Source organism: Delphinapterus leucas, chromosome 21 (genome assembly GCF_059928025.1).
Source record: "Delphinapterus leucas isolate spDelLeu-1000000601 "Yukka" chromosome 21, BTC_Dleu_Yukka2, whole genome shotgun sequence".
In the NCBI taxonomy this organism is placed as follows: Eukaryota; Metazoa; Chordata; class Mammalia; order Artiodactyla; family Monodontidae; genus Delphinapterus; species Delphinapterus leucas.
In genome coordinates this window covers 5,542,056-5,567,257 of record NC_143149.1, presented here as the reverse complement: position 1 = coordinate 5,567,257, position 25,202 = coordinate 5,542,056, and the positions used below count along the sequence as shown (strand labels likewise).

Genomic DNA, 25,202 nt, shown 5'->3' with positions numbered 1-25,202 from the left:
CCCAGATCTTTCTTAATGGGCGGTAAGCTTGCCTCAACTTCGCCCTGGAGGGAGACCATTATCTTTATTATACTGTGTAATACACAAACCTGCCCTCTGCTCCAGAGAAAGACACTGATCTCTAGCTCCCAAAGAATGTTATACAAATGTCCTCGAAAAGATAGTCTAGGGAAATGGCAGCAAGTACCTCTGCTTACGGAAGAGCACAGACACACAGACCCATGGAGAATTGTGTGCCAGCAAATTTTCCCATCATTTCTGGTTTCTGGCTAATTTTCCCATGAGTCCGTCACAGTGTCAGCCACTGTGACTAATCTGATCAACAGAGGCTGGGACCAAACCCCTCCAATGTGTCTCATACAGCATGTAATTAAGGCTACTGTACACAAGACTCCAAACAGCGGGATGAGGAAAACCTTGCAGTATTGATGTCAACCATTCCCCCGCAGAGTCCTGGACCCCACCAGCTGAACTAGTCCCCTAAACCATCCATGCCTGCTTTCCAGCACCGAGGTTGTTTAACTGATCAATTTAGCTAAAGTTAGGAATAAATTTCGAAACATATTCTCTAAATGTAAGACTCCACTGTAAGGATAATTATCCTCAGAGTATGCATAAATAATGAGTCACTTGTCTCTCTGGGGAGCGACTCCGGGTAATCAAGGGCAGCCTCATTTTGGAGAGATCTATGCAGTCCTCTGAGAGCTACATGAGCTACTGGTGGTGTTTTCTAAATCACTTCTTAGGTGCAAGGCACTTTGGTTTCAGGATGGAGGCAAGGTAATACCTGGTTTCCACACAGATGGACAATTCCAAGGATGCTCATGGTGCCCTTGTACAGAAAGTATCATTTACAATTGTTGGGCCACCCCGAGTGATTCCTCCATTATTTAGGGGGAGAGGGACTTGGGTTGGTGGTATCTCTAACATAGCCTCCCAATGGCTGGTCAATCTTGGGGTTCCCAGTTTAGTTTGATAATTGAATCTAGCCTTATTTTTAAAGAGACCGAGAGCAGTCGGTAAAGCTGGTCCAGTCTGGTCCCCGCTACAGCTGCTAGCATTCACCCACCCTCAGGAAAATCTGAGTGATGGCTACGGGTGCAGAAGTGCAGAAAACACTCGGAGATATTGACAGGGAGATGCGGGAGCTGAGGTCACCCCTGCTCTTTCTAAAAGACTTCTCAACATGGTTAAAGGGGGTGAGGTGGTTAGAACCACTTGTCTGGAGATGCCAGGTTGTTATTCATTAAGCTGAAGGAGCCCTAAATGTTTGGGAAAACTGCAACAGCCCATTTTTCTTCGGAGGAAGGCTCTCGGGGCAAATCTGAAGGGCAAAGATCATTGATGTCCCTCCCTTCCTGCACCTCCCAGGTCTAAGGTGTCCCCTCTTCATGTGCACAGGGTATAGGCCCCCTCCACTGACCCAAAATGGTCTTCCTCCATTCCAAGAGCTGTAACTTCACCTTTTTCCTGATTACCCTTTACTGACACTCAGAACTTTTGTCCAGAAGGGTCAGATGCAATAAGGACAAGGGGATTTTTGTAAGGCACAGAGACCCCTGCATCTGAGCGTAGCCTATGTAGCCCGTTGTAGTGGGAGATGGCAAGCAGTGTCCACAAACAGACACCCTTGTCCTGAGGATCTAGGACCAGGCAACTCCAAAGGAATATATCCAGGTGGCTCAACTAGAAATCACTTTGAATCCCTATGGGCCCCTTTTGTCGGGGCTGTCACCGGGAGGGTATACTATCCAGGCTGGGTCACCACTGGGGGAAAGAAAGATGCATTATGCCTAGGAATGGGCAGGGCAGAATCCTGAACTTTCAAAATGAATCTATGTAACTCCCCACTCCTTTCATTCTGATCATGACCAGGAAGCAGATGAGGGGAGATGCTCCTTTTCCGGAGAGAGCCACAGTCAGAGACTGGTCTGCCTTCTCAAAGTGTGTGGACCCAGGAGGAAACGAGGAAGGTAAAGTCAGAAATTCTTTTTTAGTTTATTTTTAAGGAAGCCATTCCAATGATCAAGTGTCCGATGCTTGTGGATGGCAGGGAGCATGGAAGGTTCATCCAACACCCTGACTGTCCATCTGATGCTGAGTAGTTTTTGTGATAAAGACACACCACTGAGGGACTGAAAATGGTCCAGAAAGCTGAGTACGTGACGCAGATTACCTTCAAGAGCCCCATGCTTAGCTGATAGGACTGGAAACACAGAAAATATCACAAACAGAAAAAAGTTAACAGTGGTGAGGCACCACCAATAGGTCCAGGAGAGGGTCAAGTTCCAATGTAGTCACTCTGCCAGGAGTGGGGGGCGGGTGGCGTGCCCCAGGCCACGCAGCCCCTTCACTTGGAGACAAATGACAGGGGTCGCGTCTCATGCAGTGTTGGCCTCTGCACCAAAACCAGACTCTTTCCCTTTTGCCCAGTCTCTTATGATGGATGTGTCGCCATGTTCAGTGCCATGATGGATCCAGGCAGCAATGTTTGCAAACTGGGTGGTGCAGGCTCAGTCAGCAGCTTGGCTTGGTCTCATCAGGATGAGCCCTTACCACGGGCGCCGACACGAGTGAGCCAAGTGGTTCATGCAGTAGCACTGTTTGCTACCATCATCTGTGGCCTCCGAGAGGCGTGTCTTCAATTTGCGAGCTTGCCGTTTTCCAAGTTGAGACCGAACAGCTAGGCCACTGGCAACAGCCCAAGAATCAACAAAAATCTAACGAATGGGGCTCATCAAGGGGAATGTTGGCTGGAACTGTGAGAATGGAATCGAATTCCACCGACCAAGTGGAGAGACCACATCCATTTGCAGGTCTGCATTGCGGGCACTGAGGCTGGACAGCTCCTGCAGCCCAAGGACACCATCTGGTTTCAGCCTGACCAAACCGGCAGTGAACCAGACCCAGGGTTTCAGTTCATTATGAAAACAAACAGCAGCTGTGCACATGCACGCCTCACACAGACACACTGCTCAGAAAATGATTCCCTATACCCCCAAAAAACTACTGTACACTTTCATTTAGATAAAGTTCACACAAAGGCAGATTTGAACCATTGTTTTTAGGGACACATACTTAGGTGGCAAAAGTACAATGAAGAACAGCTAGGCAGTGTTTTACCAGGTTAGTAGTTATCTTTGAGGGGCAGGGGGTGTGACAAGGGAAGTGCACATGGCAGGGGGCAACATCCTATTTCTTAAACCTGAGTTACCGCTTTATACTTGGTTACGATATACATTGGTTTTGTGCATTTTTCAATGTTGTTGAATTTCACAAATTTTAAAAAGGGAGTATGTCCCTTAGCATGTTAATGGGTAAAGGAGCTGGAATCTAAAATCAAAATCATTTGCTCTTCTGGGTTACCAGTTCAAAGTAAAAAAAAAAAATCTCAAGCTAAAATAAGATCCAAACGTGATTCTACTAATTTCTTATTCTGCTCAGTCCAAGGAGTTCTCAGGAACTGGGTAGAGGTGGAGTGTTCCTACAACCTCTGCAGCCTAGATTCTCACTTGAATGACTGTCAGGGCATCAGAAGTCCTACCAGCTCAATGCCAGGTCCTGGATATTCCTCACTTATCGGAAAGTTCAAAGAGATACCAGGTCATAAAGGACTGTCAACAGCCCGAGCCCCATCCCAAATGCAGAAAATAAACCAATTCCCAGGTCCTGGCAGTTATCCCAGGAAAAATTACGTTCCTAGAACCCAGTATTAATATTGCCAAAACCATGGCAGAAACTCAATAGTATCTGAGCGTACGAGAGTAGAGAAGAAAAAAAAAAAAAGAAAAATCTGGGTTTTATCTTCACCAGATTGCCTATCGAAGGATGCGAACTGTACAACATCTATGCCGTGAACGTAAAGAGAAGACATTTGTCAGCAAGAGCTGAATTCGTGTACTATGGAATTTTGATGTCTGGAAGGAAAAGCCCACCCATATACACTCTTCTTCCTTAGAGTGACATTTGTGACACTGAAATCTTTTTGCAGAGATTCAGAGTTTGCACCGCAGATGGTTCCAGTCGCAGGATCTTGTTTGGGGTACTTTTCTGTCCACCCAGTGAAACATCGTCCTTTCCATTTCCCCTCGAGCCTCACACGTGGGCACTCTGGGCTCTGTGTGTGAGCCCCCCAGGGGGGCTGGTCCCAACAGTTTCTTGTGAGCAGACACTTTTAGTCTTGTTCCACAGAGGCTGCTGCCACTGTCTTTTCTTGTGGAATTGCTTAGGTTTAAGAGACTTGTATCTCAGAGAAAGTGTCCAGCAAGTTCTCCACATTTGTTCCAACTGGAAAATCACCCTCAACAAACGGCTGAACTGAAAGCTACTTTGGGGATTTTTAATGCCTGTTTCCTGAGAGGCCTGGGGAGGCCTTTATGAATTTCTCCAGGTGCTTTCTTTGCTCCACTGTGAATTCTAGAATCCCAAGCGTGTTTCTTCAGTCTGGGGGCACAGGTTTGATCAGCGGCTTGGTTCTAGTCTTCATGCTACTCTGTCCCTTTGAAGTTTATCTATTGAATCTTTGAGTATTTTTATATTTAATCCCATGGATAAGCCACATGAATTCAAGGTCATTGTCCCTTGGACCAGCTCGCACCTAAATGTAGATCGGGGCATCTCAATTTTTTTTTTTTTTTTTTTTTTTTTTGCGGTACGCGGGCCTCTCACTGTTGTGGCCTCTCCCGTTGCGGAGCACAGGCTCCAGACGCGCATGCTCAGTGGCCATGGCTCACGGGCCCCGCCGCTCCGCGGCACGTGGGATCTTCCCGGGCCGGGGCACGAACCCGTGTCCCCCGCATCGGCAGGCATACTCTCAACCACTGTGCCACCAGGGAAGCCCGGGGGCATCTCAATTTTAATTCTAAAACGTTTCTAGTGTTTTGTGGGAGCACAGCAATCAGCTATCCTACCTTCTGAAAGCAGCAGATACCTTCTGTCTTCTAGTACCTAAAAGGTCTCTTTCCAGAAAGACCTGTTTCTCTATAATGAATGCTCCTTCTGGCTCATGTCGCACTATCATCGCTGAGGTCGCACACTCTGCAAATGTTTGCCGGGTGTACCTCGGGGGCAAGCTGTAGTGACCTGTACCCCGAGACTGCACCTGTGCTGATGTCCTTGTGCCTTTGTTTCAGAAAGACGCTGACCGGGCACTGTTTGCTCAGAGCCTCCCCTACTTGCAGTTCTACCTTTATTAGGAGAAGCCCCTCACCCGTGGGCAGAATAGAGAGGTCACAGCTGCACACCCCCAGCGGGGGCCACATCCACGCGGCCAGAGTAACTTAGGTCGGAGCAGTGAGAAGCTGATCGCACCACTGTGGGCGGCTGACCAGTCTAAGAAAAGCTCCTGCAGGCCCCCCAGCATGGCTGCTCTAAGTCTTTTGTGGACCCTAGGCACTATGCCTCCAGGGACCACTGCTCTGAAATTTAAAAAAATTATTACAAATTTATCAAAAATTATGCTTTATGACTGCATCGGTATAAAGACAAATCCAAACTGGATTATATTTCTTTCTTTTCTTCAGGTTTTAAGAGAAATGAAAACACTTTCAGGGGCCCCTGAAAGTAGCGTGGCTTTAGGCGCCATGCTTACTGTGTCTACAGGGTGAGCTGTCCCTGACATCAGGCCAACATGCCCTGCCCCACAGGAAGTCCAAGCCCCAAGCCCAGGCTCTGACAACTCCGTGTTGGGTTTTGTTCCTTATCACTTATTTCTCAGGGATCCCGGCCAATGTAACAAAATGACGAAGGCTTGAGGGCGTCCAGTAAATAACACCTTTTATCCCTCCCCAAGGAACAAGACAAATAGTTAGGAAGATGGGGGGCAATGTATCACCTTTATTACCAAGGGAGGCTAGGTTGAAAGATACCATCCATTTGCTCTAGGAATTAGGAACATTTATCCACCCAACTGCTGGCAATCCTGGATGGAATTAGACCGCTCTGCAAGGCAGGGAAGAGTGTGCCCCTGACGGGGCAGCAGAGATGCCTCCTCCTGGTAAGAAGCTAGCTCCCAAGAGGTAGAACATGGAATGCTGGGGAGCATGCCCAGATTTTTCTCCCTACACTTAGCAATTGGAATAGTCTCTCAGTGCAGGGGAGGGAAAGGGGGGAGAGAGATCACCTGAGTGTCTATACCTAGGAAAAGGCATAAGGAGTTCAGAAGAAGTATTCCCCTCCAAAGAGTCCCTGTTAAACTTTAAGCATGTTTAGAATCTCTCAAAGGATTGGAACAATAGGCGAGGAATTACACTCAAAGTTATTTTGACTTTTTAAGCGTAATCCGCAGGCAGAAGAACGAGGGAATGAAGGTAAAGCTCTATGTCACTCACTCAATAAATCAATAATATTTATTAAAATGGTTACGCCTAAGTCCTTTGAAATAAAGGCCGTTCAAAATACCTGAAGCATTTTCTTTTCAATACACGTAATAGAGGAATAGGCGTTGATTCTTGGAGTTTAACAAACAATCGCAATATTCATAAAAAGTAGGAAAGTGATTCCTTGCACTTGAGTTTCTGTTGCTAGGTTGAGTAGCACTAAAAGTAAACAAACAAACAAGGCAGAGAAAAGAAAAGTCTTTGATAAAATTACCCTTTTATGATTATAGAAAGATCCTGGTCTAACTCCATCAAATCTCTGTGATATTCATTGTTCAATAAAAATATATTCACTGAGGGCCTCTACATGTTAACTGGGCAGATGGTGGTAAACAAGACAGTCTCTGTCCGTATGGAGCCTGCATTCTTCTCTTAAAACAAAACAGGTTCCTGGGCTTGAACATTAAAGAGAAATTACACCCTGATCCATAGGTTTCCCAAGGACAAAAAAAACCCCAATAAATATTATTTGAAGGAAGTTGGGAAGATAAAAAGTAGCCTTTGAATTCTTGGGACGACTGTGACTGGTAAAAATGATACTTGTTGGTCATTTATGAGTCATAAATATAATTATCAATTGCTGATCCATTTTTCTCTTTCACTTCTGCATGTAGATATAAAAATACATCATCATAAATCACCAGCACAGAATTACCATAATTAGGTCACAGTCAACAGGGGGCACCTTTATTCAACAGCAGTTTAATTGGAATAAATAGCCTACAATATCCCCTTTTAGAAACTTTTTAATATATGGAGTCTTGAGGCTTTTTGCTACCTCAGTTTTATCTCACGATAATCCACTTTATCAATTATGTCCGGCTAGGTCAAAATGCATTCAAGCCTTAGTGGAGTGTAGCTTTGTTTCATCAATAAACTCCTGGCGAAGTTTCCTAATCAGATTTATGTTTTACGCCTCGTATAATTGTGTGAGGTGACCTTGTAAGGCAATTATCATTGAAATTTTCTTCAGCCAGGTATGCTTTCCAGTAACCACACACCTATATCTCAAGCTCTGCTTTTAACCCATTTCTTTCTTCTTTCTCAATCTTGTACCTGAATAACTCATTAGTTGGGAAAGCTCAATCATTAATTTGCTTATTGCTTATTATAATTAATGGCAACAATATTGTGCTTTTCCAGTAAGTTACTGTGATAATTATTATACGTTCAATAATCACTTTAAAGTTGCTTTGATACATTATTAGTGCTAATCACTGCTACAATGTCCCTGAAATACATACAACTCTCAGTACACATGTGAACACACACTCGTTCACACACACACACACACACACACAAACACGGTTGATAACTTGGAAAAGATACTTGCCACAAATTCCTTAAACTCAACGCATCTAAAGAAATAATGCCACAAATTATATTTTATGGCAATCCAAACGATAAAAATATTTGTTACAGATTTGAGATAAAATTAGGAATTCTTGGAGTAACTTTGTAAATGGATTGCTAAAGCAGGTTTTATTTTTCCTCGGTCGGAGTGGTTCTCAAATACTAATGGGTTTTCTTAAGTTCTTTATTTCCATGGGGGTTTTGGTGTCAGCGCTGGGTAATGCTTGTGTCTCACAATGGCTTCTCGTGAATACTGTCATGTGATGTGCCCAGACTTGCAATACATATTAAGACCTGACCAGAAATAAAAATACGGTTTCATCACTGAAGTCAAAACTGTGTTAACTGTTATGAACAGATGAGATTCCACAGACAGAGGCCTCTGGCCAATGTCTGCAAGACAAGGGCTGATTTGGAATCCACGCGGCCTCTGGACCGGGGCAGGACCACATGACTCGCTCTGACAGGCGACGTGGGAGTGGATACGTGTCACTTCCAGGACGAGGCGCACAGTCGGCCATTTGCCCTCCTTCTTGCCTCAGCAAATACGAAGCCAGGAGACCAAGCCTCACTTGGCCTGGGAACCTGAGTGAGGACAGCATGTGTCCCCAGCAGGACACAGAGAGGGGGCAGGAGGCCCTCTGGGCTTTGGGTCACCGAGATTAACATGTTACTGCAGCACGATGGAGCCTGTCTGACTGATCGTCTCAGCTAGGCAATCGCGAAGCTTCCACAGCAGAAAACATGGGCTGAGGATTTATATCCATTCATTCAGTAAAACTTACCGAGTGCCTACTATGTGCCAACACCGTGTTAGATTTCGGGGAAACAAGTGTGAGCAAAACAGTTTTCCCTTTTGTCATGGAGCTTATATTCTTGTGGAGAACCTGAATACTAATGACTTAAAAGATACATAGGCCGATGGGTGCAATGTAGGAAACAAAGGGCAGTGCTGTGACAAAGAGTAACGGCGGTGACCTACAGCCAGGGAAGCCAGGGGACGCCTTTTAGAGAAGATTAAGCAGAGCCCAGAAAAATGAGAGTGCCAGCCACGTGAGATGGGGCCAGGCACCGAAGAGGAGGCTCAGTGGCCTGTGGCAGTCCAGGATTCTGGTTTCCCAGGACCTGACGGAGGGCCGCTGTGCCTGAAGCCGGGCATGAGATGGTGCTGACACAGGGGGCGTGGCCGCTGTTATAGGGCCACGGATAGCGGCCGATGTCATGTGTCACCCAGATTCCCCTTCAGGATGGAAGCATTTCTTCTCCCAGCTGCTGGCGGTGCCGCCCGCTGACCGCCCTTGGCTGTCAGTCCTCTGGGGAATTGCCCATGATGCTCTCTACAAACCGGCCTGCGTGCTGGGCTCTGTCTTGGAGACTTCCTCTTGAAGGAGCAAACTGCAACGTGGCAACAAGTCCATGGGATTTTATTCCAAATTAAACGGAAGGTGATTGAAAGGCTTTACTAAAAGCAAGGAAGGGTGGTTTTAGCTGGTGTGTGCTGAATTCGAGAGAGTAGCAATAGAACCAGAGGGTGGGTGAGGAAGCTGTTACAGCAGTCCAGGTGAGGCGGTGGCTGGAACTAGGGTAATGAAGTAAAAACTGAGAAAAGTGGATAAACGTAAGATACATTTTGACAGAACCTGGTGGTTAACTGGATAGTGCAAGAAAGGCGGGCATCAAAGAATAACATCAAAGTGACCGCACGACACAATTTTGGATGTGCAGTGGCAGAAGATTCAGGGCACCAGAACTCGACAGTGCTTCGTGAAGCTTGGATACAACTGCGTAAAATGAAGTCCTGAGAAAAGACTCAGTGCTAAACATCTTGTGAGGTAATATTTGGGCTTCATTTTAGAAAATTGTCCCCAAAGAAATATGTAATCAGTATAAATTTTACAACATGGCCACAGATGACTATGATTTCCATATTCTAGTACTATATATTACATGGTGTTTGCCTAATGAATTATTGGCAATTGGTTGCTACCTGGCACTTTGTAACTAAGCTGAGCATAAATACTGTAAACTGAATGACAAAACAGTAAGAAAACGTGGTTCATTATGAGGTAACAGCATAGGCTCGGAAGTCCATAATGGCTTGAAATTCCAGAAGACAGGCTTGTAATGATAAGTCAAATGCCACTAAATGTCATTTTTAAATAGGTATTTGTTTAGTTTCGTGGCAAATTATGCTCATTCGGAGACGGAGGTTATCTTTGCCAAGCATTTATTTAACACAGGTTCACTGCGGGGATTATAATAATTTCACAAGCCAATAGCATACAGGATAATGTCTCTTCATAAACCAATAAAGAAATAACATACCCCCAACCAACGGTAGATAAATTATGCTATTGTTCCAGGCAAGGGGACTTGTACCTGTCTATGAATTGGCTCTCAGGGGAGACAGGTTGACCAACCAGAGCTGATGGCCAGCAGCCAGCACAGAAGTGAAAAGTCCCCTGTTGCTAGAGCTTGTAGCTCCGAATGACCGTAGTGGTGTTAGCGGGCAAGAAGACCTCCCCTCCCGGGGCCACTCCTGGTAGAAGAGTTGCCTTCACCTTGGCAGGAGCTAATGCCCCAAGGTCTTTGGAGAGCTGTTTAGATGAGCAAACGGCAGCCTTGCCCAGACTGAACACTGTCGGGCAGCCCTCACTCACTCCTGAGTATTTATAACCTAGATGTCCCCTTGTCACAGCTGCTTCTTCACCCATCCTTAATTTTTAATTAAATTTTTTTGGAATATAGTTGATTTACAATGTTGTGTTACTTCCTGCTGTACAGCAAAGTGAATCAGTTATACATACATATATATCCACTCTTTCTTAGATTCTTTCCCCATATAGGTCATTACAGAGTATTCAGTGCAGTTCCCTGTGCTATACAGTAGGTTCTTATTAGTTATCTATTTTATATATAGTAGCATGTATATGTCAATTCCAAACTCCCAATTTACCCCTCCCCCCCCATAACCATACGTTTGTTTTCTACATCTGTGACTCTACTTCTGTTTTGTAAATAAGTTCCCTTGTACCATTTTTTTAGAGTCCACATATAAGCGATATCATATGCTATTTGTCTTTCTCTGACTTACTTCACTCAATATAACAATCTCGAGGCCCATCCACAAGTCCACAGCACTGTCCCTCAGCTGCTGAGCTACTGAGTGGTCACTGGCAGCCACAGATGTGGATGATGACGTCCTGACAGGCGATCTCACTTTTACATCAAAACACTAACTTCATTCTTGAAAACCACTTCACTCGTAAAAACAACTTCATTTTGTCATTAACAAGTAGATTTGAAATCATATCAAATCACTGCAAAACAGCATTGCACAAGGTCAGCCTTTATGTAATGACTGGACTAAAAGAAAGTAGAAATTAAACAGCACAGAAGGGTCCTGGGAGCAGCTGCCTTATCTGACCTCAGACCTTCTACCATGATCTAGAAGGAACTGCTGCCACCAATGACCACCCAAACTACACTGTCTGCTGTGATTCTACAGGCTGCTTCACTCACCCCCAAAGTCAGACACCCGTGTCTGCAAACATGGATGTCAGTCCTCATTGCCTCCGATTCCTCTAGGAGTCATCCAAAAAATTACCAAAGAACTGCGGATGCTTGACTTAGAATGTTCCTTATGAATAGTGATTATTTGAGAATCTGCACGAATATCTTCAGGAATGGATCAGCTGTTAGCCTGCTTTTCGGCAAAGTCAGAAAAAGCCTTTCTCTCAGTGGAGCTATAATTGATTATTTGAGTTCACTGGAGAGGGTCGCCGCTTGAGAGATTTATTTATAGTGTCTCAGATCTAAACATTGGACTGAGGGTCTAATTAAATGCTTCTTTTATAATTCCACAGGGTCTTCAAATAATTTACTCCTAGATGAATCGGGGGCAGTGAGAACGTGCGCGGGCACCACCCTCAGTAGGCAAGCTCAGGATGCTGGTGTTAGGGTTTTCTGTTTTCTTTGCTTCTAGAGTTCATCGCTCTGCAGAGGAATTTTCAGAAGTAGGCGGACTGGCATTGGTTGTTTGCTAGCATCTTCCAAAGCAGATTTTTGGAAACTATTTATTACAGTTTCTGGTAGGAGGCTCTGTTTGAATCCTTTTAATAGTAACAGCGAATCTGCCTGCTATCGTTCAACTTTTTAAATTTTTTAACAGATTCTCTTCTTTGTTAACAAACATTGTTGTTTTAGGCAGCAATAAAACAGATAATGAACACGTTTTCATTAAAGCAAGTCTTCTAAGGAGACAAAATCTCCCCGGCATAACAACAATCAGATATTTAAAAAAACCACAATGGGAACATTAAGCCAGTGTTTCATGTCGCATAAGAGACTCCGCCTCTTTACTGTGGTTGGCTTAGCCAAAGAATTATATTTTGTTTTAAACAGTCTAATATACTATTATATTTAAGAATAAAAACACTGCTAACATATATATATATATAAATATTGGATTTGGAGATTTTATATATATATAATGTTATCATTTCAAATAACTTTGAAATAGATTACCTTATTAATTCTCATAATGCATTGACTGAACAAAAGCATTGTGTGGGTCGAATGTATACTTCATATAAAAATGTCAATTTAGCCTGAGAAAACCAGGGAAGCTTTATTCCCCCAGTGGGAATAAAGCTTCAGTGATCTCCCTGATCGGCTTCCTTGTTCTCTGTTGCTATACTATGACTTTCATAGACCCCTTCTGTTCCCTCCTTCTTACCATCTATAACCACAAATATGGGCAGCATTCAAATCATTTTCCACGAAACTCTTAGGTTTTAAGAATCTCAGGAGTAAATACGGTAGGGTGCCACCTGACCACACATGCTGGTGGTGTTCATGAGCTTTAGTGCTTAGAAAGCTAGGGCCCTTGCAATGAGTCTGACTGGGAGAGAAGTCTGCAGGACACATCCTCAGAGCTTTGAATCAGTGGGTCCAGAAAGCTTTATCTAAACAAATATCTCGGATAATTCTTTTGCAGCCAATTGATGAGGCAACACTTGGGAACCACTGTTCCTGACTACCTTGGCTCTGATGCTTCACATTGTAAGGCATTAGAACATCTGGTCTAGCACTTGGAGTGGATCTGTAATATGTCTGATGGAGAATTAATACAGCATTTAACTACATTATGAGCGCAGTTACTATTTAAAACCCAGAGGTGATGAATGAGATGAATACAGTTGATAATAAAATAGCAAGATTGCATGTATCATAATTGCATCAGCTGTACTTAAGTCACTAAAAATTAAACCCTTTTTCTTTTCTGAGTCAACAGATCAGGACAAGAATCATGAGTGTTATCACTGTTTGTATTGAATTATTCTCTCAGATAATACTTAGTGTGACTTGTGTCAAAGATACCGTTTTCTTCGCAATTAATTTTGTATATAATACTGCCCCATTCCACCCTGGTCAACTGAAGCAGCTACCTCATATTCCAAGTTTTTGTTTTCCTGTAGATAGTGTAAACAGCAGTTTCAAATTTTACACATGAGAATCACTGATTTTGGTGAAGAACGACTCATTAAAGTCTGTTTGGCACATGATCGACCCAATGGCTGAGAGCCTGGATCTACAGATTGACTTAGAGAGGAGGGCAGGGATGAAATAAAAGAGCTAAGTCTTAGGGACAGACAAGAACAAAAACAAATAATAAACATAAAAGTAGCAGATAACATTTATTGAGCACTATTATATCAATTTAGAATATATAGAAATATCTTATGTATTTCAGTATATCCTAAAATTATCAAAATATAGAATATGAAACTCTACTCCAAGTATCTTTCCATGTAATATCTCATTTATTGCTCATAATACTCCTGTTATGAACTGAATTGAGTCTCCTCCCAAAACCATATGTTGAAGCTCTAACCCCTAATGCAACTAACTGTATTTGGAGATACGGCTTATAAGGAAGTAATAAAGGTTACGTGAGGTCATAAAGGGCCTTACTCCAGTAGGACTGATGTCCTTCTAAGAAGAGGAAGAGACATGAGAGCTCTCTCTCTGCAGGCACATAGGGAAAAGGCCATGTGAGGACACAGCAAGAAGGTGGCTGTCTACAAGCCAGGAAGAGAGGCCTCCCCAGAAACAAACCCTGACTGACCACATGCTGATCTTGGACTTAAAGCCTCCAAAACTGTGAGAAAATAAATTTCTGTTGTTGAAGCCACCTAGTCTGTAGTATTTTGTTATGGCGGCCCTAGACTAATATAACCTCTATGAGGTAGTAGTGTTAATAGCTCCATTTTACAAAGGAAAGGTACAATAACCTGCCCATGGTCAGAAAGCGGACAGCAGAATAATTTTCAGCAGACTGGATGGCTATAAGATCATTCAAAATAAATTAGAAAATATGTGAAAAGAAGTGCCACAAGCAAGAATATTTGAAATATAGAGATATGGTTTATAACAACATAGCAAGATTGCTTACACAGTAATTGAATTGCAGGATTAGAAATCCAGGCAGAGAGAAGTAATCTTGTAGAAGTGTCAAGTGGCCCAGGAAAGGCAGAAATGGGCTTTTATCTGTTCTTTGCGGCTAGATGACCTTAGGAGTGATTCAGGAAAATTTTTCTAGCTTGACGCAGAAGAACAAACAAGGGAGTAGGTAGAAGATAAAGTGTGAGACAACTGTAAAATCCTTATAGCTGTACTAACACAAAATGAGCAAAAAGACTGCATCCCACTGTACTTAGAATAAAGTCCAAATTCTTTACCATCGGCTGTGTTTGTAGCATAATCTTAGAACTTATTATGAACCAAGACATTTTTGAAAATGAAATACTCTCACAAATTTTCAAGTACAACAAGGTTAAACCAGAACAGTTCTGGGCAAATGTGGGTACAGCTTTGCAAAGCTTCTCTTATAATCAGAAAATCAAGCCCAATGAGTACATGTAATACATCAAGGCTATGTGGCTAGAAAACCCAACTTTAGAAAAAAGATTTACCAGGAATTATTTCATTAAGAATTAATGTAAATGATCAAGATATATTCTCAGATATCCATCATCTACATGTTTTATTCCAGCAACTCTCTCCCTAAACCTTTAAGTAAATTTTCAAAGGTGTTACACACATAAGAAATAATTCTTACCTTAAAAACATTAATTCTAGGCTCGGTAGAAGAATTATAAGTTCACCGTAAGCCTCTGAACCAAAGAGAAGTACAAGTGTCATGTGGGTCCCTCTCTGTACCCATATCTACGTTCAAAGCCTCAACGAAGATAGAAAGTGAAGAAATGTAGTTTGTAGATTGACTGAAGTTTTGCTTTTTCTTTATATTTGTTTGAGGAAAGAAGGAAGACACCTTTCACCACTTTCTTCTAGGGATCTTGGTGTCAAGAATCACTTGGTGTCAGGAATCACTTGGGATCTTTCCCAGGAAGGTTGTCACTCTGCTCCCAGTGCCTGCCCTGGGCCCTGCTTGTCGTGCCAACTCACGCGAGCACAATTGACCTTGAATTACCTGCTCAGTCCTGATTTTCACAGTCTTTTGCCTCCTCTCGTGTCCACGGCATTGGATGGAGATGCTTTCGCTGCTGCTGTTGTCACTGCTAAATACGATAACTTGTAGTGAAACGTGTCTTATACAAATCAGCAGCCTAAGGGCAGAAAGACACGCAAAGGGTTCACGTACAACTCAAATCCCGTATGCTGATCGTCACCCGAACCACAGCTGTCTCTGGGGCACTGGGTCTTGCCTGCTGATACGGTTGCGTCATTGCACGTGGCACGACCTTTTCTCAGCGTCTGTTAACAGGTCTTATTCCAGGTCACGAGTTCTTTGCTTCCCCACCTGCTCCTACAATATCATCCACGTATGAACTGATTCACGCAATATGATTCACGATTAAACCACAGAAGCGGAATTTGTGCTTCATGAATTCCAGTTTTAGTAGTGTATTCACATCCCTTGAGTGATACTTTTTACTTCCTTCCAACAGAAGGGTTCATAGAAATGTAACAGTGCAAAAAATGTGAACATACTCCAGCATCCAGAAGCTGAAATCTAATAAGTTCTCTTGAAACAATTTTTTTTCTCAGAATGGACCTTGCAAAGTAAGGGTGTAAAGAATTCAAATATTTCCTTATTCCTTTTTTGTAAGTTACTAAGACAGAATAATAGAGTTCTACATGGATTTTTAACTTTTTAAGGTATTCTCAGTAGCTAAAAAAAAAAAAAAATCTCCGAAAAAAATAGCAGTTTTAGGTATTACCCTGAGTTTTCTAACCTTCTCTGTTACATATATATATTGATTCTAAATTCTTTTCAGCTTTACACACATAAATAAGGAGCACGAAGGTGCTATGTGTTCACACAGAGAATGATGAACTTGGCTGGAATTGTGGAGTTTGCCTAATTCATTCCTCTTGCAGGGCGACCAGATGGGCTGACGAGGCCGCGGCATCGCTCATGATGAAGCAGCAGCAGCGAAAGCATCTCCATCCAATGCCGTGGACACGAGAGGAGGCAAAAGACTGTGAAAATCAGGACTGAGCAGGTAATTCAAGGTCAATTGTGCTCGCATGAGTTGGCACGACAAGCAGGGCCCAGGGCAGGCACTGGGAGCAGAGTGGCAAAGGCAGGGAACCTGAAGGCCAGGTGGGGTAAGTGCCCGGTGCGGTAGGTCAGAGCGTGTGGGCAGCACGGGCCGGAACACAAGACCGAGTGCACGTGCAGGACTTAGGGTAAAACACGGACAAGGACAGCAGCTCCCCTTACAAAACAGACTGGGGCTGTTTCCATATGTGTTGGTAGAAATCCTTTAGGACTTTCTAAATGTGAAAATTCGTGACATGGGAGATAGTCCTTGTGTCGGGGTCCCCTCAGTTTTGGTGGTTCTCTAGAAGGACACACAGGACTCACTATACAGTCATGCTCACAGCCAAGGTTTACGACACTGAAAGGATTACAAAACACAATCAGCCGAGGGCAACTGTGCATGGGAAGCCATCTGGGGGAACCAGGCCCAGACTTCCAGGACCCCCCGCCCCGTGGAGTCACACAGGATGTGCTCAATTCCTCCAGCTGGGGACCGTGACCACATGTGCAGTGCTGTCCACCAGGGAGGCGTTCGACTCTGCCCAGGGTTTCTACACGGGAATCGTCATGAAGTCACCCTCTGCCTAGCACGTACCAATATTCCAGACTCTCAGAAGAAGAGCAGGTGTGGCACGAACCACATTGGTTCTACCCACAGTCTAGGGACAGTAAGCCGCTTTTATCATTTAGGGGAAGTTTTATACTAGTTCAGGGAACCATTTACCAGCCGAGTCCCCAGATGCCAGCCAAGGGCCAACCCTGCAAGCAGGCACTTCTAAGCACAGCAGTCTCAGGCCTATTGGGTTAACCCTTCGACACAGTTCCCATAACTATTTTCCCGTTTATATCCATCCCAGATGCAGCTGGCTTTGTTTGCCAGTGGGTATCTAGAAACTTTTCTATACTAAAGAGAACGCAAAGGAGCAAGAAGTAATAAACCTCACCAGGCATGGTCTGAATTTCTGGATCTTACTTTAGAGCTTTGGTGGTCTGCACTCATTATAGCAGGGTACTGGGCCAACTCCATACTAGGACCTGATGCCCCAAAGCTGGCCTGAGGCTGACAGCCCTTTCTCAGGCCCCTTTACCTCAGCTGGGACAAGCTTCCTTGGGATGTGTGCACAGTGATTGCAGTGATACAAATTAGAAGCTGGATTTTCCAGTAGCCAGATGTCTAGCGTGTTAGAGATACAGTTGGAACAGTGGGTTTCTGGGTGAGTCTGAGGGGGCCAGGAAGAGAGAAAAGCTGACCAGGCTCTCCAACTAAGAGAATGCCACAGCTTCACGAGCAGCTTCTCACTTCCCTGCAAGGACAGCTGTCTAGATGCTATGAGCAGAGAAGGTGGATATTAATTGCCTATTCTATCCAAAGAATCCCAATAACTTCCGGATGTCTTTGATTGTCTAGAGAATATGGAAGGACTTCTTGCTTTTCATTTTCCTTGGGCGGGTGACATTTAGCTCCACAGAAACCAAGGGTCTCTGGGATAATTTCCAATTAGCCACCATGCCCCGACCAAGGAGGCTCCATAAACTATGCTGGCCTGTGCACGAGGGGCAGGCAGCTGTGAACCCACGCGCTAATCTGTCACACAGGCTAACAGCGCACACAGGTGGGCCAAAGACAGTGGACCAAAAGGCTAGGTTCAAAAAGCAAGCTTGAGAAAGGAGGGCCCGAGACAGGAACGAAGACCCAGAGTGCAGAGCCAAGATGCAAAGAGTGACAACAATGGAAGGACAAAAGTATGGAAGAGCGGCTGCTTCGAGGAATGTTCTAGGGGCTGATGATGAACTTTATAAAAGCCCCACAGCCTCCTGAGTGGAAACATTTGCTTCTTTGCTTCATTCCAAGGGCCCTGGGCTGAATGGGTAATTTTCATGTAAGTATCAAGGAAAATAAAGGTACATACTCTAACAAAAATTGAAACATATTCTTAAATTTCCTTAGTGTCATAGGAGTCATGCTTGGAAAAACTTTAACAGACACAAAATGGCCTGAAAGCAACAAGTTTTGCTTTGTTTTGTTTTGTTTAAATTACATAGTCCTTTGTCCCCTCAAATGCCCAGTAAGTGGTTTTCCTTCTGCTTAAGCCTTTTGTTCTTCTGGTTTTCTCTCTTTAAAGAAATGCATAGGAATAGAACTGCTAGAATTATAAGACTGGCATGGTCTATTTAATAGTCATTAACCAAACAAATATCTTGAAAAAAATAGTTTTGAAGCTATCTGTTTGGTTAAATACACATATGATAATATGTACTCCAAGAGGCTCTATATAGGATATAAAAGAAGTCATAGATCCATGCAATCAAACCTAGGAGGTATGGGTGACATAGAGGATATAACCATAAAAATTCATTATAACATAAAATTAAGTTATAAATTTTGGTTAATGTAAAGAAGTTTCTGAAAGAGTTCAAAGCAGTGAAATCTAGGTAAGTAGAACTTGTCAAGGAATATTTGGAAGAGGCAGGGAAGCCCGAGTTGGAAGCTAAAAGATGGGAAGAAAGTGGAGGGGGAGAATAGAAGGGGCGAGCGTTCTAAGTGAAGGGAACGAGAGTTAAGGCACAAGGAGTCTGACAGATCAAGGCACTGGGGGCTAGGGGAGAAGGTGAGTGTTGCAGAGACAAATTTGGCAACGTGGGCTGGACTTAGAGCTCTGAGGTCTTGAAAATCAGGCAAGAAAAATCAAGGAAGTGGCAGAGACAGCATTTCACAGCAGAAAGGGGGCTGACAATTTTGGAGAGGCAATTCACAGAGAATACTAATGAGCGATAAACATATTTCATCTGTAACCTTACATTCAGAAATGCAAACTGGCAATCAGCTCAGCATAAAAAACAAAAGCTCCATGGTTGTTAACCGTGCCTGGGAGGGTAAACGGGCACCACCTTTTGAAGGCTGTTTGTCATTTATCGCAATTTGAAACACATACAGCTTTTGGATCCACACACTGGGAGAGAAGTCTTTGAACCTCTGCGTTCACGCATGTTTTGCTGGGTACGCCAACCATGCAAAGCCCTGACTTCTCTTTACTCAGGCCACCTCTCGAGTTGTATTTGCAGCGGGCAACCTTGAGGGAGGAGGTGATGTCTCCCTGCTTACTGCTTGTAATAAAAGGGTACGTTCCTCAAGCTTGACATTCCTCAGCAAAAATGCAGATGGTGTGGGCACAGCTGACATCCGGGCCCTCTGGGTCGCCCCCGAGGGACTCGGAGGCCAAGAAGAACCAATTCAAATGTGATGCTCGGGCTGCTTGCTGTGCCACCAGTAACAAAGTCCTTAGTCTCTGACCCACGAGTCTCACATCTCCTGACTTCACCCGTGAAACAGTCCTCCATGAAACTGCATCCATGAAATGCCAGTGAATTGGTGCCAGGACTGGAATTGGGGATGAATGACTTGATATGGATATTTCCCAGAGTCCTTGGAAATACTCTCAATGTAGTAAAAACCTAGAGGCTATGGATGAAATTGGAGGGAAATTCACAGATGCATCTGCTCCTTCCCTGCATTTGCACTGCCATCGCCTTGATTCACACGCTCATCATCTCACGTCTGAACTACTGCGATAATCTCTCACCTGGTCTACCCGCTGGCAGACTCATTCTTCCCTAAGAAATTACTTATCTACCTAGAGACCCCATGGCCTTTATATTCAAATGACCTAAAATTCCCAAAGGTTCCAACTGTCTCCTGGGTGATGTTCAAACTTATCACCCTGGCATTCAAGTCTTCTACAATTTGTCCTCAGCCTTCATATCCAAGTGAGCTTTCACTTGATACCATTTTACCAATTTATACTTTAAATACTTGTTATTTGCGTATGACATGTATATCTTTTCTGTGAAAATTCTTCAAAAATATAGTTTATGGATTCAGGGCACCTCAATTCAACTAGAATTTTCTGAGCATCTACTAGGTACAAGGTTCTGTCCTGGACATTGAAAGGGATAGAAAAATGTATGACTCTCCATGATGGACAGTATAATTTATAGTCCCTTTATGAAAAATAGTTCTAATGGGAGTCCTCAGTGGGTCAGACCTATAACACACTCCACTGCAGCAACTTCCTTGGGTAGCCTGGTGCTTCTGGGGCACTTTGCACATCCCGAACAATAGCATATGTGATTACAATGCTGTCTCTTTAGGCTTATCTGCTTTTTCCACAGCCTAACTGTCCATGTGCACACAGCTTTATTTAAAGTATTCCCTAAGTCACTCCTCTTCCTTCTTCTTGGCTCAGTGTTACAGAAGAATAGTTATTTGCAAATAAGAAGATGGAGACTTTACCTTTATCCTGTGGTTCTTCCTACTCTTGGAAAATATAACTAAGCATGTCTTCCCCAGTCGACCACTCCCTATTTATTCAAGTGCTGACAAAGCACTCCAGCTGTTCCTCTCATAACTGCCATCAGGTTCTCAGTAGAAATTATCAAAGAGGAGAAGACATTTAGTCAAAAAGTGCTAAACCTTAACTGAGGTCTACAGTATTATTTTAGATAAATAACAGCGTCAACTTCCTCCCATGCAATCTTGGCATTTGAGAAGCTAGAACTCTGATCGAAAAGCATTAAGAGGAAAAGAAGAATACTTTATGATGCTAAAGACACCATTCATAACGAAGACATACTATTACTTAACAAATTGTATAAAGCAGAAAGTATAAAGATGAGAGGAGAAACAGACAAAAACACAATAATTTGGAGACTTTAACACATCTCTCTCAATCCAAGAAAACAAAGATAACAAAACATTAATAAGGATATAAAAGACACAGATAACATAATCAATAAGATAGATCTCATAGATATATAGCAAGCTCTGTATACCATTAGCAGAAAATACATAACCTTTTCCAGTGCACACTGAATATTCACAAAAGTGACATTTTAGGCCACAAAGAAGACCTCAGTAATCCAAAGAGTAGAAACAACATTCTCTGTCTACATGAAATAAAATCAGACATCAATTGAAAACCATCAAAAGGAAAAAGGTCCCTCCTCCTGGAAATGTAGCTCGTGCGTGCATGCACACACACGCGCACACACACACACAATTAAGCTATCCCTCAGAAAAGAAATACAAAATTTAAACACAACTGATCAAAAATTTTAGGATACAGCTAAAGTCGTTATCATAACAATAAAAACGAAAATATGTCAATTAAATATCTAATCCTTAAAGCTAGAAAACCAAGGAAAAGTGGAATGGAAATAGTTGATAATGTTAAAAACAAAAATTAATGAATAAGAAAACAAAGAACTGTAGATTTAATTAGGAAATGTAAAAGTTCTTTGAAAAAATTCAACAAAGAAAAAATACTAATTAAAATAATTAAAAAGGGAGAAAGCACACATATAGGTAATTACAATGAACAATCAATAACCATCAAAAAAGAAGAGTAGCATCTCAAGGTGATTTCTACCCAATTTTTAAAGAACAGATAATCCAAGTGCCACTTAAATATCCTAGTGCATAGAAAAACAAGGAAAACTTACAAATTCATATTCTAATCTTAGTATAATATTACGACCAAAAAAAGAAAAACACAGATCAATTTCACTTTTGGATATTTATGGCAAAAACTTAAAAGAACAATTAGAAAAGAAAGCCCAAGATCATATTAAAAATTAATTCATCATGGGCTTCCCTGGTGGCGCAGTGGTTGAGAGTCCGCCTGCTGATGCAGGGGACCACGGGTTCGTGTCCCGGTCCGGGAAGATCCCACATACCGTGGAGTGGCTGGGCTCGTGAGCCATGGCCGCTGAGCCTGCGTGTCCAGAGCCTGTGCTCCACAACAGGAGAGGCCACAACAGTGAGAGGCCCCCGTACCGCAAAAAAAAAAAAAATTAATTCATCATGACCAAGTGGAGTTTATTCCAGGAATGTGCAATGGTTCAATATTAGGAAATCTGTTCATATAATCCATCATATTAATAGAGTGTCTTAGTTTGTTCTGGCTGCTATAACAAATTACCATAGACTGGGTGGCTTATAAATAACAGAAGCTCATTTCTCACAGTTCTGGAGGGTCAGAAGTCCAAGATCGTGGTGCCGGTGGATTCAGTGTCTGGTGAGAGCCGGCTTCCTGGTTCATAGACTGGCAGTCTTCTCATTGAGTCCCCACATGAAGGAAGGGGTAAGGACCTCTCTGGGGTCTCTTTTAGAAGGGCACTCATCCTATTCATGAGGGCTCCACCCTCATGACCTGATCACCTACTGGAAGTCCCATCTCTTAATACCATCACACTGGGAGTTAGGATTTCAACATATGAATTTGGGGGGTGGGGTCACAAACATTCAGTCTATGGCATAGAGTTAGGGAGAAAAATTATGCGATCACATCCAAAGATACAGAAAACACATGTGAAAATAATTCAACACTCATTCATGTTAAAGAACACTTCTCAATAAAAAAGGAATTAATGGATATTTCCTAGATATCAATATGATACACACACACACACACACACACACACACACACACACACACACACCACTTACATAACAAAGCCACTATCTTACTTGCTGGAGAAATGAAAGGATGCCAATTATCTCCATTATTGAGGATTTTGTTAGAAATATTAGCTACTGTGATGGAAAATACAATTAGAAATTTAAAAACTGGAAAGGAAAAGGTAAAGTGTTCTCTAATGTACATGGTATGATTAAGTATCTAGACAATCCAAAGAAACAATGGGAGAATTACAACAGAATAAGAGAATTCCCCACCCCATCCCTATTCTGCTCCTATCATGGACTTGCATGTGTTTTTGGAACTCCCAGTCACTCAAGTTCAAGCCATGATGTCATAATAATATTAATTTCACTTGTGCTTTCACAATCTACTTTCCACCATATTTTGCACACACCCCTATCTAAGCAACTGCTAAATCATAGATTTTTGACTCTGAAATGTCCCTATCGGTCTTTCTTTTTTTTGTCCCTTTGGGGTCAACATCAGGCACTTACTCTCTACATGTAACTTATAAATGGCTGTCTGTTCAGTGATGCCACTCTTGTTTAACATGTAACTTTGTGTGATATAAGATCCTAACTCCTTGGCCAGGTTTTCTACAAAAGGCCCTTAATATACCTTTCCAGACTCTTTTCCACCTAATGCTTTATTCATACATTGTTCAGCTGGACCAGGCTGCTGGGTATCTCTTACATAAACCCATACTTGAAGTCCTGTATCTTTTAGAATACTCTCCTTGGACATCAACACCTGTAACAACAAGCATCCCTTCTCTAAGTCATCCTATAATAAGAATACCTAATTGTTTTGTTTATGCACTGTGCTAAGTATTCAATAAATCGTTGCTTTATTGAATAACCTCTGGCTGCCTGGAAGATAAAAATTTAGGGTTTTAACTCAACTAAGGATCTCTCCTTAGTTCATAGTTTATCCGTTTTTCATTACTTGGCTTTGCTCCAGTTTAGCAGGGACTTTGCCTTATTAGTCCTGTACTCTCAAAGCCTAGAACTCCACCTCGAACAGTAGGCACTTAGTAATAATTCTAACTGCATGGCTGTATGAAAACTGAGTGATTAATGAATAATGCAAAGAAGCAAGGGCTCAACGATAGACAACGTAAGCCAGCAACAGGATCATATCATCACTTTCTGGTTTGCAGGTATCTCAGGTGTTCGTAAACTCTTCTGGCTTACGGACAGAGAATTAAAAAAAAAAAAATTCAGCGGATTACTGGGCCCTCTGAATCCCATTTTTATAAGTACGAAAAAGCCTCATTGCAAAAGGAACAAAGGTGTTGGCAGACAGTATATTTAAGCTCAGGGATTGGCACTGTATGAACCCTACGGCCCCTAAGGGCCATTATGTATTGAGGGCTTGCTAATGTTAAATTGTAAGTTTATGTATTTTATAGTACATATCTTCTTTATATATGATACATATTAAATATTTTATGTAAATAAAACTTAGATTATACTTCGTCCGACATAGCCATTCCACAGCCACCACGGCCTTTGATCCTAAGGACCTAGTGAGGTCATCCTTTCAGCTCCCCGATACACCTTGTTAAATGGACTATTTAAACCGGGTAGCAGCATCCTTATCGGCTAACACAGCGTTAGCGGCCGCTGGAAGGCAAAGCATTAATAGGAACTGGTCTAAGGTTGGGCGTGGAAAGTAAAGTAACGGCTCCCACGCCCTCCCAAAAAGCCGAGGTTCTAACTTTGACCAGGTTTGACAAAGGGGAAGACTCGGCGCTTTCTAAAGCTCTGTTTCCAAACGCGACACGTCAGGACACAAACCAAACTACCTGGCCCCCCTGCCGGTTTAAAGTGCAAATCGACGGAACCTAAGCACCCAGAAAGCCGCAACCCCAGAGCACCTGCCGTAAGGGCGGGGAAAGGACGGTGGGCGAGCCGCGGGCCGAACGAGGGGAAGTCAACGCCCAGGAGGCGGGCCTTCCGCGGCGAAGCCCCGCCCCTCCCTTGCTGGTCGCTGATTGGTGGCGGCTCCAGGCCGCGCGAGGAGGGGCGGGCCCCCGCGCGGCTTCGGCTCTCCGGTTCGGCGCGTCCCGCCCGCTGGTGGGTGTGTCCAGGCGGCGGGAGCGCGCGCGCTCGCTCGCGTCCGGGGACCGGAAAGGAGGCGGGGCCGCGGCAGCGCGCCCCCACTCCCCCCACCCCGGAACGCTCGGCGCAGGCGGCGCGGCTCGCAGAGAGGTGGACCGCGGCCGGAACGGGGTCCCGGGTGTGCGTGGGGAGCGGGTTTCGGGGCGTCGGCCGCGATGAACACGGTGCTGTCGCGGGCGAACTCGCTGTTCGCCTTCTCGCTGAGCGTGATGGCGGCGCTCACCTTCGGCTGTTTCATCACCACCGCCTTCAAAGACCGGAGCGTCCCGGTGCGGCTGCACGTCTCGAGGATCATGCT

At 43.5% G+C, this 25,202-nt stretch overlaps 2 protein-coding genes across 2 annotated transcripts in view; one reads left to right on the top strand and one right to left on the bottom strand.

The window, feature by feature from the left end:
• The window catches only part of ASB5 (ankyrin repeat and SOCS box containing 5), an 89,809-nt gene extending 64,813 nt beyond the window's left edge, over positions 1-24,996 (bottom strand). The window contains exon 1 of the mRNA XM_022570810.3: positions 1-24,996. This exon is cut by the window's left edge and continues 13,103 nt beyond it. The gene's annotated coding sequence lies outside the window, so the exon portion shown is untranslated.
• SPCS3 (signal peptidase complex subunit 3) overlaps positions 24,906-25,202 on the top strand; it is a 19,018-nt gene continuing 18,721 nt past the window's right edge. The window contains exon 1 of the mRNA XM_089903564.1: positions 24,906-25,202. Coding sequence (XP_089759690.1) covers positions 25,060-25,202 — 143 coding nt within the window. The 5' untranslated portion in view covers positions 24,906-25,059.